Below are 15588 nucleotides of genomic sequence, written 5' to 3' on the forward strand. Positions count from 1 at the left end.
TTTTGTAGAATGAAGTCTGTAGTATTTTGTAGTATTCCTTTAGTAGTATTTTTCTAGCGTTTCTGCAGTAGTATTTTTGTAGTTTTGCAGTAGTTGTATTTTTGTCGTATTGCTAGATTATTTATGTGGTATTTTGTAGTATTACTGAAGATGTATTTTTGTAGTACTCCTGCAGTATTATAGTATTTCTAAAGTATTTTGTAGTATTTCTAAAGTATTTTGTAGTATTTCTACAGTATTTTTGTAGTATTTCCATGGTAGTACTTTTGCAGATGAATTTTTGTAGAATTAAGTCTGTAGTATTTTGAAGTATTCCTTTAGTAGTATTTTTCTAGCGTTTCTGCAGTAGTATTTTTGTAGTTTTGTTGTAGTTGTATTTTTGTAGTATTGCTATATTATTTATGTGGTATTTTGTAGTATTACTGAAGATGTATTTTTGTAGTACTTCTGCAGTATTATAGTATTTCTACAGTATTTGTGTAGTATTTCTCAAGTATTTTGCTGTATTTCCATAGTAGTATTACTGTTGAGGTTTTTGAGTTTTTCCTTGCCCTCATGTAGGTTTTAGATCAGGGGATGGTGTCATAATAGTCTGTGGTTTGCAATAATCTGTGGTCTGTGCAGCCCATTAAAACTCCTTGTGATTAAGGGCCAAACAAATAAACATGCCGAGGTTTTTGAGTTTTCCCTCTCCCTCAAGTGGGTTTTAGATCAGGCGATGGTTTCATAATAGTCTGTGGTTTGCAACAATCTGTGGTCTGTGCAGCCCTTTGAGACTCTTTGTGATTAAGGCTTGACTTGGGCATTAAATGAGCCGGGGGGGGGGGGTGGTCTGGTCCAGAGAAAACCAATCGGACCCGGACGAGGGCCAATGTTAAAATTTGATGAGACGACAGTTCAGTGCAAGTCGCAAGCTCCGGTTTGAGCGTCTGATAAGCTCATCAGGGGGGGAAGACAATAATAAATTATTTGGAACCTTATATTGCCTAGAGAATTCGATGACAGGCTAGAATTTGAAGAAACAGTACCTACTCAAACACCCCGTATAAGTAAACACGATCTTCCCTTTCCGACAGCAATAAATGCAGCATTTCTGTAGTGGTTCGTTGACATTGCTGACAAAAATAGGAATTCATTGTTGAAGATTGCCCTCAGACATGTTTTTCCAACAGAGTGAGGCCTCTCTACATGAATCCAGAAATAGCGGCGTCAACATTAAGTATGTGTACCAAAACTTCTAAAGTTTGGGAGCATTTTAGCCTGGATACGGCCATTAAAAAGACGACTTGCAAAGTTAGCAAAGCAGACCTAGCGTATCGTGGCAGTAGCTCGGTGACGCATGAACATTCAAAGAGAGCTGAACGAGACGGAGTCTGACTCACATTTAACTCATGTTCAAGCTCATTTGGTTTGGATGACATGCATTGTACATTGTTTACGCATGTATTTCGCGATTCAAGAGAGATTGAGTATTATGCCAGTGTCTGACAAACATAGTACAAATTAAATTCATGCGATCCCATGAATAACCGAAAATTGTTAAAACAACAAGCATCAGTTGTTACGTTGCTTTTTTCACAGAATTTGCAGTACACACCACTGAATGGACTATACAAAATGCATATATTTGTTTTACTTACTGCTTTTGCTAATAAGCCTGTTTTCAGTTTACAGGGGTAAAACAGGTGCAAAAAAGGACTGTGCTGTTTGTGCATTATCCGTCGAGAGTGTTGTACCTCACACATCAAGAACACTTGACGTCATGACGAGACGAAACATGAATTCAAGGCGGAGACATTTAAACGCGCTGTGTCCAGGTACGGCAAACAAACACAGACCCTAAAAACCTTTGTCAGTGCTAAAAACACCACCGCTGAAGCAAGTTATCACATTGCTCACTGCATACAAAGCAAAGCACAGAAAACCATTTATATCTGAAGCTGTTATTTCTGTTGCACTTATTTTCAAGTAGCCTTCTGCCTTGTTGCTGTTATTTCAAGTTTTGATATTTTCTGCAACAAGATTTCATCGATGAATGGTAGGGTAGCTGTCCATATCACTTGTTTTTGATTGTAGTTCATTGATGAAGAATGGTTGATTCGGGTTGATCCATGTGGTAAAAAAACTCCCCTTCACTTAAAAAATTGCACTTAATAGCTGTGCACTTACAATTGAGGGCTACTTAATTTTATTTTGTTATTTATTTGCTTGTCTCTAAAAATGGACAGATGTTTACTGATGGATTTATGTCTCTACCGACCGAGCACTGCACCTAAGTGGTTTCAAATAGGGCATTTCGATTTAGTTTTTATACCGCAGTATATTCAATTAAAAGTTGTGTTTTTTATTGTACCCATTCTTCTTTGTGTTTAATAACATTTTCCACACTATGAAATCAACCTGCTAGTTTTTAAAAAAAAACATTCATCTAATTGTGTCAATAGTCGGTGATTAATGAGAGTATTGAAATAATCGTTAGTTGCAGGCCTACTTTGAAGATTTACCAAAAAGGTCAGGAACCTATGGCTCGTGAGCCATATATACATCTTTTCATGATACATATGGCTCGGAGATGAAATAAGACATGCACAGTTATTCAATTAATTAATTTATACAGTGTTTGGTCCAGTATATATGAGACACAATTTTACCTACAGTTTACAGACAAGGTGTCACACCATCGGACCCCTCATTAAACACTATTTATTAATTGGTGAGACACAAAACAACCTTTAACCCAAAACAAACATTTTACCCAGAAGCTCTAGCAAAGCACCAAGAGCAATTTGATTGGGTGAGCAGAAGTAATGGGTGGAGCTATACACAGACAGGACTCGCTCACTCTTTTTCACCCTGAAGGTAAAGACGTTGGTATCCTCGTTTGTAGTATTTTGTGACATTTTTACAAAAGGACTTTGTTCGCACCTTGTGTTGAAACCATTATTTAGGACAAAAATAATAAGAAAAATGAGCCTCAACACTCTTAAGCAATTGCGGGAGAGAGACAATCTTTAAGTGTTGTATTTATAATAATATGAGGCACTGGCATTATCGTTATTTCAAAGATTTTATAGAATCATCAAACATCACACAGTGAAATAAAATGTGCCGAAGAACTAGCTTAAATTTTGTCTTCGAACCTTACCTGTCCCTCCAACATGTCTCCTCTGTGGTTGCCGGCAGACCTCTCCTCGGTGCTGTTGGTGCGGCGAATGGAAAGACTGTGCGCTTTGCGCTTTTGTTTGGGGTGACGAGTGGCTGAGGCAAAGCTGCCACCGCCGCTACCGCCCTCCACGGGCATCCCGCCTACTTAGCCGGGTGGCCCCGCCCACCGGCCGCACCTCCTACCGGAAGACAAAGATGATAAGACCGATCAGGTGGCAACATCAGCCTGCCGGGCGAAGAGAAGTTTGAAATCACCATTTGAGAAAAACAATAATACTGTAATTTTTTTTTTTAGTTATGTAATGCATAGGGGTGGGTAGATCAATCCTGATATCGATATTATTCATACTAAGTATATGGATCGTATCAATACTACTGTCCTGGGTTTGATACTTCACTCCTCCAGCAATAACCTCAAAGCGCCACTCTCTATGTAGATAGCGCAGCCCTTGTCTCTCTCACCTAGCGCCGGCCGCAACTTTCTAAGTTTATGCCTGAGTGTGTGACTGACAGGCACACTTTTGACAAGTCAAGTCGTGTTTATTCGTACAACTCTCCTTACCGTCTGCTAAATCTATGTGCTCCTACCAGAGTAGCAACTGGTAATTGGACTGCATTTCTATAGCAAGTCACTGATGACCTGTCTAGCGCTTTAAAATGTATTTCACTTACCAATTCAAACGCACACACTCCGATAGCCAGGGCCAGCCTATCTGCCTATAATCAGTGCCCCAGGAAACTGAGACATTTTACTCGGAGGAGCTGGGAATCGAACCTGCAAAATCTTGGTTCCGAGTCAAGTGCTACTACCGCCCCCATTTTTAGCGGAAAAAAAACCAGGAGATGCAACGGGTTGTAGGTTTTTTTTTTTTACTACAGAAAAGAACAATGCTAGTTGTCATTTGTGTGGTAAAAAGGTCTGCAACTCCAGCAACACCATACATTTACATAAACACATGGAAAAAAATCACCCCGCAGAGAGGAACAAGCTGGAACCAAAAATGTAAACATGTTGTTAGTCCTGAACAAAAACCTGTAAATCAATTGTCACTATAGAACAGACTCTTCAAAATATTGTACAATTGAATATATTTTAGTTCTTTGGATCACATCGTTAAAAGCAGAAGTTTCTAACGTGTACCAGGGTGCCCACCAAGGTCAGTTGAGGCGCCCACGGACCTGTTCGAAAAACAGCTCACCTGTGCTGGGTCATTGTGATTTTCTATTAAAATTATTTTTTAAGTGGTTGACGGAGTTTATTAAACCCTACTTTCGATTCTTGAATGTGAATTTCCCTTCGGGGATGAATAAAGTATCTATCTATCTATCTATCTTAACTATGTAAGAACATAGTAAAAACATAGTAATAAGCAGGTGGGCCGGATCAAGCCTGCAAAGGGTTTTGATCCGGCCCGCGGGACAACAACGAGCGGCACAAGAGGAAAATGAAGGTAGGTAGGTAGGTAGATAGATGTCTCGATAGATAGATCGATGTCTCGATAGATGTCTCGATAGATATAGATCGATGTCTCGATAGATAGATAGATAGATAGATAGATAGATAGATGTCTTGATAGATAGATAGATAGATAGATAGATAGATAGATAGATAGATAGATAGATAGATAGATAGATAGATAGATATAGATCGATGTCTCGATAGATAGATAGATAGATAGATAGATATAGATCGATGTCTCGATAGATAGATAGATAGATATATAGATATAGATCGATGTCTCGATAGATAGATAGATAGATATATAGATATAGATCGATGTCTCGATAGATAGATAGATAGATATATAGATATAGATCGATGTCTCGATAGATAGATAGATAGATAGATAGATAGATAGATAGATAGATAGATATAGATCGATGTCTCGATAGATCGATGTCTCGATAGATAGATAGATAGATAGATAGATATAGATCGATGTCTCGATAGATCGATGTCTCGATAGATCGATGTCTCATAGATAGATAGATAGATAGATAGATAGATAGATAGATAGATAGATAGATAGATAGATAGATAGATACAAATTGATATGATGGATTGGTTATTTTTGTACACCCCTAGAGGCGCACTGTCCTTTAAGTCCCCCATGTCCCTAATTCTATTCAAGTACGGGGTGTGAGTACTTTCCAGCTGGGAAAATAAGGAAATGCAAAGATTAGAAGACAATAACAAGAATGTCTAAGGGAGGGGTCGGAGGACATAAACAAAACTAACAGGTTATTAACTGCTACTAGCAGCCGTATCACGTTGATTTAAACTTCTGTTCAGAAAAATAATGATTCATTTAGGAATAAAACGCCAAAACACAATTGCAATAAGAAACGAAAGGAACTTTTGTTGGGATTGAAGGATTTTACTTATTAAAGCCCCAGTGTGTCATGTTTGACCACTAGAGGGCTTCCAAATGATAACTGTGAGGCCGCTAGATGCCAGACAAACATGGCGGCAACTACGAGTTAAGGATTAATATTGGTATGATAGTTCAGGTATTTTTGCCAAGTATTCGAGCCCTTTAAAGTCACAGTGTTTTATTGAGTGCCTCCTAGTGGTACAAAGATAACATTGATTTGAATACCGGGAAAAAATATATGAACTATAGTACCTATGTTATATTGTGCATCATCTCCATACAGAAGAGCAGCTTCAGCGAAAGACTGCTGTCACAGTCTTGTTCCACAGACAGACTAAGGAGATCCTTTCGTCCTCATGCCATGAGGCTCTTTAACTCCACCCGGGGGAGTAAAAGCCCACATTAAACCCCACCCCCACATCTGCAAATTACCTTATTTTATTACAGTGTGTATTTTCCGTAGAACTATTTAAATACTCTATATCAACACGTTATATTGGTTATTTTTGTATTCTATATCTTTATTTTATTATTTTATTTTTCAACACAAGGATACTACCTACGGGGGATGAATAAAGTGCCCATCTATCTATCGATCTATCTACTTAACTAGTTATATATGCTATAAAAACATCAAAGGTGGGGTCATTTATATTTGTTTTGCTTTGTGGAATACATAACTAGCTCCCCTGTGGTTAAAAACAATATTAGTTAAAAAAATAAGCAAAAATATAGGAACTATCAAGTAAACATGCTTTTTCTTATACCTTGAAACTTGAAACCGATTATTTTTTTCTCCTTTTTCTTTTGTACCTCGTTTTAATTATTTCTTTTTCCCCACGTACAAAAACATTAAGAACGTAGTAACAAAATGTTACTGTGAGATAAGGTTTGCTCATTTGAAGTTTCACTGTAAGCATATTTGCTCATTTTAGGGTATTTTTTGTTATTTTTCCCTTTTCTTTATCGTTTTTTTACGTATTTCCTTTATCCCCTTTTCTTCCCTTCTCTGTCTTTTTGTTAATTCATGTATTCTCTCATTTTCCATTCTTTCTTTCTCTTAACTGAATGAGGATTTTTTTGTACCACTCAGATAAAAATATTACACACTGTCCCTTTAACATAACTCATTTATAACCATTTTACAGACACTCAACAACCTATTTTACCAATAATACCGAATGACAGTCATTTTAGCGGCATAAGCCGCAAAAAAGACACAATAATATAGCAAAAAAATGTATGTATCATCACTTAATTACATTCAACGTATTTCAAAGTCGACGTTTAAGAAAAGAACTCACCGCTGTCCTCTTCCCCCTCGGCGGTTAGCGCTTCCTTTCGGATGCCATTGCCTGAATTCCCACCGCTGGAATGTCCTTCAATTGACACTATTCACGTTTTTAAAAAATTGTGAATTATTAAAAAAGAAAGTAAATGATATTACAATGGACGATAAAGCACCTCCGCCAGAAATTTCTTTCCATTTTTGGGACACATCACGTACTGTTACGACACTTCCGCCCCACGCAGAATTTTCGTTGTACCTCCACCAATGAGCTGTCACGCTGATATGACATCAGCCAATAGAAAAACAGTGACGTCAGACGCACAGGCTAGTAGGTGCTGGGCTATTCGTGCACGCTGCTGCGCTCAAAATGTCGTCGTAAATAGACATTAATGGAGATTGACTTCGATTTAAGATATTAAAGTGAAGTGAGTATTTTCTTCTGCTGGCTTTATTGTTAAATGGGCTGCATGAAAACGCATACTCGAGAAATGGGAATTGGGTGGAGCCGGGCCACATTTGCGTTGTGGTCCGATGGCGTGTGGTGAGCATTGTTTACTGGAAAACCAGAACCGGAATTTAGGAATAACGTAAACAACGACGTAACGAAATATATACATGCTTTTTTTATACACATATGAAAAGTATGTACTTGTTTTATTAAAGTCAAAGTGATAGAAATAAAAACTCATCACCAAATAGAGTTAAAAACTAAGAAAAGTAGTTGTGGGAAGTAGTTCAGCCAATAGCATTTCAGCATCTTCATGAAGTGGTGACGCAAACCTACAGGAGAACCGCATTTTGTGTGACGTCGACCAATAGCAGACAAGTATATTGGGACGAATTAGGCAGGAATTCTGTGATTTTTCTGGGCATGCGAAATCATTTGTCGTTTATGTCGTAGCATCATCGTATTCAACATTGTAATGGGAAAACTACTTAAGGGTGACTCCCAATGATTCTATTTATGAATCTATCAATCAAAAATGTTCACAACTTTTGAATGTTTTGTAAAAAGCTATCCATAAAAATGACACCTGCCCGATTTTGAAATAAATCTGGAGCTAATTACAAGTTGCGACAGCAGCAAGATAGGCGACCCTTTCAATGCTATCTTATTAAAATGGCGGATTTTGATGTTTTTGATCAGCCACTGTCCCTATGTACTTTTTCTTGCACATATATTATTCTTTTATTTTATTTTTTTTCAACAACACATCCTCTTCTGAGCTATTTCTTGTCTCTGAAATTGTAAAAATATCATTCTCTTTCACTCTCTTTTTTTGACTCTCTTTCACTCTGTCTTTTTCTTTACTTCTCTCAAACTCTTTCATTCTATCTCGCTCTTCCTCTCTCTTTTCTTGTTTCTATTTCTTGCTCTATACTTCTCTCTCTCTCTTTCTCTCTTTTAGTCTTTCTCTTCTTTCTCTCTCCCTCTCTTTCAGTCTTTCTCTTTCTTGCTCTTTCTCTCTTTCCTCGTTCCTTTCTTGCTCTATTCTACTCTAACTTTCGCTCGCTCTCTCTCCCTCTCTTTTGCTCTGTCTTTTTCTTTACTTCTCTCCCTCTCTTTCATTCTTTCTCTTTCTCGCTCTTCCTCTCGCTTTCCTTGTTTCTCTTTCTTGCTCTATACTTCTCTCTCACTCTTTTCACTCTCTCTTTCTCTCTGTCACTCTTTGTCTTTCTCTTCTTTCTCTATCCCTCTCTTTCAGTCTTCCTTTCTTGCTCTTCTTCTCTCTTTACTTGTTCCTTTCTTGCTCTATACTACTCTCCCTTTCACTCTCTCACTCTCACTTTTTGTCTTTCCCTTTCCTTCTTTCTCGGCCCCTCTTTCATTCTTTTTCTTTCTTCCTCTTTTTCTCTTTCTTTCGCTACAGTTGTTTCTTGTTCTCTACTTCTTTTTCTCTTTCTCTGACTCATTCTCTTCCATCCGCTCACACTTTCACCCTCTCTCTTTCACAATCTCTCTCTCTCTTTCACTTTCTGACTTTCTCTCTTCCACCCTTTCTATTTTTCTCTCCTCGCTCTCTCTTTAATTCTTTATCTTTATCTCTTTCCATTTTTTCACTTCTTGCTCCCCCTCTCTTATACCTTCTTTCTCTTTTCCTCTTTCTCTCTCAAAGAAACTCCTACCCTAAATCCCGTTCCATGTTTTCCCTGCACCCAACATTAAGGAACGTGTGATTGGTTTGTTGCTTAGGTCACACGATGGCGAGGGCCTTGTGGGCGGTGCTACGGGCGGTCACTTCCCAGGGAGCCACCGCGTTAAAAACAAACGTACCCGCTGGCTTCGCAGGAATCCTGCAACCTTGGAACGGTGCTTTCCACCGCCCTGTCATATCGTGCTTCCGAGCATTATCCAGGTACGATTTGGGGATTTTCTAACATTAATCACTATAAAAAAAATTATAATCTATGTTGCATTGATGCGTCTGGAGTGTAACGAAAAAGTTGCCATTATAGCACGTAGCATGTGTCGCACTACTGTTGACTTTAAACGCTAAATTAGCACACTTGCTAATAATAGTTAACCTGTCAATTTCTACTTTTTTTTCTTTGGCAATTATTCGATGACTTCAAATTGTGTACGCCATATGACATTTTTAAATTATCTTTTGGGTTTTTTCTGCACGAGCCTTTTTGCTGTGAGTAAATAGGTTCCGTCGTGTTTGCAAGGTTGACTTTAAGGGAGATATGCGATCATTAATAAGTGGAGCAATGAGTTTGATGGGTATGAGTCAGTACATGTTATTTTGTGCTTTTCCCGTGTCAGATTGTTGATTTTTAAAGGTGCAGTGTGTGATATTTGACTGTGAGCTGTCTCTGTACAGTGTTACGCAACCGAGGAGGAATACAAACTACGGAGGCTTAAATTGACCATAACACATTTCCCTTGCTTGTTTTTGCCTAGAAAAAGGTAGAAAAAAGAAAGTACAGAACGAAGAAATAGAAAACTGAGTATATGGAGTAAATTAAATAAGAAAAATGAAAAGAAATTTTAAAAAGTGAATAAAAAGGAAAAATACTTAAAATATATGAAATACTTGAAATCGGCAAACTTTCTTACATAAAATGATTCAAGTGTCTTTTTATTTCAAAAGATGTGCAAAAGAAAAAAGGCAGGGTAGCCTTGGGAGCAATATGGCGGCCAATCATGTCGGCTCCCTATAGGAGAAGATCATCTCATGTCAAATGAATGCTAATAGCTCGACCGCCAATTACTTTAAAAAAAGGCATGTTTACTGGATGGTTCGTATATTTTTGCTTATTATTTAAATCAAGACTGTTTTTTCAAATGAAGTTTTTTTTACCACAAGGAGGTACAAAATAAATAGTAAATGTCGGCATCGGTATTGTTATTTAGTCGATGTGCTGATCATTTATGCTCAGATACAGCCAAGCCTTTCTTTTCCTCTCTACGCTGTGTGTCACATGCTACACATCTGCGCCTTCTGATTGGATAAGTGACTGGGGGCGGAGCATCTAGACAGGAAGATGTTAGAGGGGAGTAAACAGCAGCAGCTCTGCTACTCTTATGAATCAAAACCGCTGATAGTAGTGAGATATTAAGTCAGTGGTAGAAAAACGTGTGTTATTTAAAAAAAAGTGTAAAGTTTAGTTGACTTGTTTTAGGGAAGCACATTTGTGTCAATCAAGCGTGTTTGTTTGTGATTAAGCATGATAGCACGTTAAAGTGAAAAGATGAGTGATTAGCTGTTATAACAATGAAATGATTAGCATTTAATATAGCGCTTTTCAAGTCAAGACTTCCCAGAGCGCTTTACAGTGTGCTTCACATTTCCCAATAGCGGCCATGCAGCCATGTAAGGCGCTAACCTGCATATTGGGGGTTCAGTGTCTTACCCAGGCACACTTGACATGTAACACAGAGGAGCCGGGATTCGAACTGCGATCTCTTGAGAGCGCTCTACCTCCCGAGTTTTTTGTTTTAAGTCAAGTCATGCTGGTTGTATTGCCATTTTTCTTTATTAGTAAAAAAAAAAAAAAATCAGACAGCTATCTAAGATTTTATGTACATCTTATACGAGTTGCTAATTTTTATTTCCTGCACTGTCAGTTTTTAGTTTAGTCATGTTAGTTGGGTTACTGTAAAAGGTTTTATTTGAATTTATTAAAAAACATTTTTGTTTCCTATTTCATGGTTAAAATTTTATATGCCAATTTTTAAGCTCCCACAGTAAAATAATGTAAATGTAAATGTTCTGCATTTATATAGCACTTTTCAGGTCAATGAAGACCTCCCAAAGCACTTTACAATTTGCTTCACATTTTTCACTTCTACACACTAACCGATCAGCCATGCAAGGCGACCTGCTTATTGGGGGCATTAGGAATTCAGTGTCTTGCCCAAGGTCACTTCGACATATAACTCTGAGAAGCTGGGAATCGAAGCTGCGACCTCTATAAGCTCCAAACATCAATTATTGACCTCCTCTTTTGAAACTCCTAGTCCGATCCTTAACACACGGTCACTTTAAGCATACTTGCGTGAAACGGTGCATAAAAATGGATTGTATATCTTCAGCAGAGACGTACAGCATCAAAAGCCGTCCCCCAGAATGCCTGAAGTCACCACGGACCACCTGGACGAGAAGCAGGTCCAGCTTCTAGCCGAGATGTGCATCCTGATCGATGAAAACGATCGACCGATCGGCGCCGACACCAAGAAAAACTGCCACCTAAATGCCAACATCGATAAAGGTGAGTTTTTGCATTTTGGGATAGTATGGATGAGTGTGTCTAACTTGTTTTATGTTCAAGGCTTATTACACCGAGCCTTCAGCGTCTTTATCTTCAACGGCGAAGAGAAGCTGCTCTTACAACAGCGCTCTGACGCCAAAATCACGTTTCCCGGTGAATAGCGCACCTAAAGAAGATGAGTTTTGTCATTGGAGTGTAATAAGAGTTTGTTTTCAGGCTGTTTCACCAACACATGCTGCAGTCACCCCTTGCACACGGACACCGAGCTGGTGGAGCGAGACGCCATCGGCGTGAGGAAAGCTGCACAGCGGAGACTCCAAGCGGAACTGGGCATCCCCGTGGAACAGGTAAAACGGGAGAAGGATCGATTATTAGCATCAAGAGGAGGCTGCTAACTGTTATTTGGAGCCAGTATTGTCATGATTCCCGATATGCTTCACCTGTGCCTGCTCCTTTGGCGCCAACTGCCTTGGACTCTGATTGGCTCTCTATCCCTATTCAAACCCACTCCTTTGTCGCCTGTTGTCAGTCCGTCTACGAACCTCAGTTTACTCTAGGCAAGCTTTTCGACCGACTCACTCCTGTTTTTGCTCCCGGCTTCAACACGTTTTTTGATCATGACCACGTCTACTCTTCTCTCCTGGCTTTCGACTCATTGCTGATTCCAACCACGTTTTTTGCTCTCCTGTCCCAGCAACTGATCCGTTTTTTCCGTTCCCGACACCGCTATCGCTCGCCACGAAAGTGCCACTTCCGCATTCAGAGCGACCTGCTTCCCGCTATCACCGTATCGTGTGTGCAATTCTTTGACGCAACGCAAGTGGGTCCTGTCTCTGTTCTGGTCCTGACAGATGTTCCATCCATCCATTATCCGCACCGCTTATCCTCAGTAGGGTCTCGGGGGTGCTGGAGCCCATCCTAGCTATCTTCGGGCAGGGGACAGGCTGAACAGTCACAGGGCACAGAAACAGACAGCTCACTTGCTCATTCACACCTAGGGACAATTTGGACCTGACATGCATGTTTTCGGAATGTGGGAGGAAACCGAAGTGCCCGGAGGAAACCCACGCAAGCACGGGGAGAACATGTAAACTCCACACAGGAGGTTTGATCTCATGACCTTAGAACTGTGCCGCACACGCTGACCACTGCGCCGCCATGCTGGGAGCCGATACTAATTTGCTGTAAAAGCTTAAAAAAAATGGGAAAAAAAAGAAACTATGAATATTTGTTCTAAATTCAATTAAAACCTTATTCGTTCTCTGAAACCTTTTACAGTAAATATATTTCGACACAATTAGCAGAGAAGGACATAAATTAGCCTTGGCAGCAACATGTATAAAGGTAGCCCACTTAAAAACCTAAATAGTTTTTTTTTTTAATGTATAAATAAAAATGTCAATTCAACAAACATAACTTGAAATAACTTAAAACAAAAAGTGCAAAATCAATGGAAATTTCAATAGACCTGGAGAATTAAACTGTGGAGCCCCCTGCTTTAGACCTATGGTAACAGCTAATCACTCAGCCTCCCACTTTAGAGTGCTTTTTATGCTCTCTTAATTACAAACATACAGGCTTGATTGATGAACTCATGTTATGATAAGAGCTAATCTATCACACTCCACTTGAACGTGCTTGCCTAAAACAAGTTATCTACACCAGTGATTTTCAACCACTGTGTGCCGTGAGATTGTCAGGTGTGCCGTGAGAAATTATCCAATGTCACTTTTTAAAATTATATAAAACATTCATGAATCATTTTCTGCAAATATTATGTCATTGTCAAGTGTGTGTGCTTTATAAACAGGGGGTATTATAAATTATATTGTAATTAAACATATTGTTCATTTCATCACATTTTGGTTAGTGGTGTGCGGCGAAATTTTCCCTATGTAAAAAAAAAACGTGCCATGGCTCAAAGCAGGATGAAAAACACTGATCTACACTTTGTACACTCTCTTATCACAAACATGCTTTTCCACAACAGACTTTAAAACCTCAAACTTATCAGAGGCATGTTGGGAAGAGTTAGCATAGCTGCCACTCTGACGATATTGTTCCTGCTTCAGAGGCTCCACCCCCGGTCAATTATCCGGTTCGGGGTGGGTAGCGTCAGAGGAAAAAGGAAGAGCAAGGCTCTGCTGCATCTGAGCCTTAATAATAGGCCCATCAAATACAAAAAAAAATGCCGAAGCCTGTAGTAATGACTTTTGTTGCTGTGCAGGTGACTCCAGATGAAATGACGTATCTCACAAGAATACATTACAAAGCCCAGTCGGACGGAGTTTGGGGAGAACACGAGATCGACTACATTCTTTTCATGCAAAAGGTAGCTGTTCATATTCTTCGTCCTACAAACACAAGGCCATACACTGAACCATTTCCACGTTTCTAAGGACGTGGAGTTGAGCCCCGACCCCAACGAGATCAAAAGCTACCGTTACGTGGACAAAGAGGAGCTCCGGGAGATGCTGGAGCAGGCCAAAAGGAAAGAAGTTCAAATCACCCCTTGGTTTCAACTCATTGCCGAGACCTTTCTTTTCAAGTGGTGGGACAATTTGCACAACTTGAAGCCGTTCATGGATCACGACAAGATCCATCGCATGTAATCGCTCCGGTCTGCTTGGAGATCGCCGTCGCTCTTTAGGATTTTCGATTGGTTGGGTTTTTCAAGTGACTGTAGAAAGGGGAAATCAGCAACTGTAAAAAGCCTCATCATGTAAGTGATCATTTATAAGGTTGTGTATTCGTTTTTGTAGGATCAAACCTTGATGAAATCATGAAAGAAATGTATAGAATTGCATTGTCTCTTTATTAAAGCTTGACAAGTGCTGGATTTTAATACTGATGCATATTTTTCGTTATCTGTGTAAGCAAAATATGCAAGCTTTGTGGCATCCATTAACTCATAAGTTCGAAGGACCAAAACTGCCAACATGAATAAACAAAAGTGAACAAAAGAATCAGAAAATACAAATGGCTATGAATGGAAGTGAACCCAACAATATATTGTAACATACATGTATTTATCTCATCTCATCAGCCGTACCGCTTATCCTCATTAGGGTCGCGGGGGGGCTGGAGCCCATCCCAGCCATCTCCGGGCAGTGGGCAGGGGACACCCTGAACTGGTTGCCAGCCAATCGCAGGGCAATACATGTATTTATATAATACAAAAATAGGAATCTATGCAATTAAACATCAGTCAGTAAATTTAAACACTGCTTTCATATCCATTTGGATAAAAAAGGTGACTCTGCTGGTCATGCACTCAACATTTATTTATATGTAATATATAACACATCAGCCTTTTTAGTCATCATATTTCCGATCGCCTCTTTCTTCCACTCAGTCGCTTTACTTCCACATCCTCTCACATTTAGTGACTCTATAACTGGGGTTTGCGGGACCTTTCGGTCTCTTGCCCCCCTTTCTTTGCCATGCTGTCTTTTAGGGAGTAGAGATAGCGAGGAGAGGGCCCCCTCGCTCCCTCTACTTTAGTCGCCTCTTACGACACGCAGCGAACCAGTGGGAAAACTCTCTCACCTCTCAGTGAGAGAGGGCCCCTAACCACAGAGGGCTATGACCAAGGTAGATAGATAATGTATAGTTACACGTACAGTAAGACCTCGTTATCAAGGGGCCAACGGGACTAAAACAACCCGGGATGGGAAAAATCTAAAGTAAAACTTGTTTTTATTATTCAATGTAATACTCGTATAGATTGAAACCAAAGAACAAACCCTGCAGGCCCAAAAAGGACTGCATACGTTTTTTTAATGCTCTTTCGTTAATTAAAAAAACTGTTCAGTCAATCACAATTCGGAACACAATCGGTGATGCAGCGAAACAAGAACTAGTAAACCGCGTTATAGCGAGGGGTCGAGTTTATTTGTATAGCCCTTAATCGCAAAGAGTCTCAAAGAGCTGCACAGATCAAAGACTATTGCAAACTAGAGACTATTATGACACCATTCCCTGATATTGTCAAACATAAAATATAGATTATTCATATGCTATATAATAGAATAATATAGA

General features: G+C 39.4%; 2 protein-coding genes across 4 annotated transcripts in view; one reads left to right on the forward strand and one right to left on the reverse strand.

Annotated features, from left to right (window-relative positions):
* Window positions 1-7104, reverse strand: part of LOC148348811 (WD repeat-containing protein 37-like) — a 28346-nt gene extending 21242 nt beyond the window's left edge. Inside the window, exons 1-3 of one of the 2 annotated variants that reach the window (XM_088322059.1) lie at window positions 7005-7104; window positions 6845-6931; window positions 3146-3344 (exon numbers count right to left, since the gene is read on the reverse strand). In XM_088322059.1, the coding sequence (XP_088178185.1) occupies window positions 3146-3301 (156 nt within the window). In that variant the 5' untranslated portion in view covers window positions 3302-3344; window positions 6845-6931; window positions 7005-7104. Of the gene's footprint in view, window positions 1-3145; window positions 3345-6844 lie in introns of both variants that reach the window. The other variant, XM_088322058.1, reaches the window with a different exon arrangement.
* Window positions 7105-7118: 14 nt separating this feature from the next.
* Window positions 7119-14392, forward strand: idi1 (isopentenyl-diphosphate delta isomerase 1). Of its 2 annotated transcripts, none has more exons than XM_088322060.1 (7): window positions 7119-7256; window positions 9026-9188; window positions 11372-11547; window positions 11608-11700; window positions 11764-11894; window positions 13775-13879; window positions 13947-14392. In XM_088322060.1, the coding sequence occupies exons 2-7, from the start codon at window positions 9034-9036 to the stop codon at window positions 14157-14159; spliced, it is 873 nt and encodes a 290-aa protein (XP_088178186.1). In that variant the 5' UTR covers window positions 7119-7256; window positions 9026-9033; the 3' UTR covers window positions 14160-14392. The 2 variants fall into 2 exon arrangements, with proteins under 2 accessions (XP_088178186.1, XP_088178187.1); XM_088322061.1 differs by having other exon boundaries at window positions 11375-11547.
* Window positions 14393-15588: the final 1196 nt, after the last annotated feature.

Source organism: Urocampus carinirostris, chromosome 18 (assembly GCF_059441175.1).
Source record: "Urocampus carinirostris isolate Australia breed hairy pipefish chromosome 18, RoL_Ucar_1.0, whole genome shotgun sequence".
Lineage (NCBI taxonomy): Eukaryota > Metazoa > Chordata > Actinopteri > Syngnathiformes > Syngnathidae > Urocampus > Urocampus carinirostris.

Bases quoted from the DNA above. Each gene is read 5' to 3' on its own strand.
- idi1 (XM_088322060.1), top strand. From the start codon at position 9,034: ATGGCGAGGGCCTTGTGGGCGGTGCTACGGGCGGTCACTTCCCAGGGA. The intron at 11,548-11,607 runs GTGAGTTTTTGC...TTTATGTTCAAG, and splicing joins AAATGCCAACATCGATAAAG to GCTTATTACACCGAGCCTTC. The intron at 11,895-13,774 runs GTAAAACGGGAG...GTTGCTGTGCAG, and splicing joins TGGGCATCCCCGTGGAACAG to GTGACTCCAGATGAAATGAC.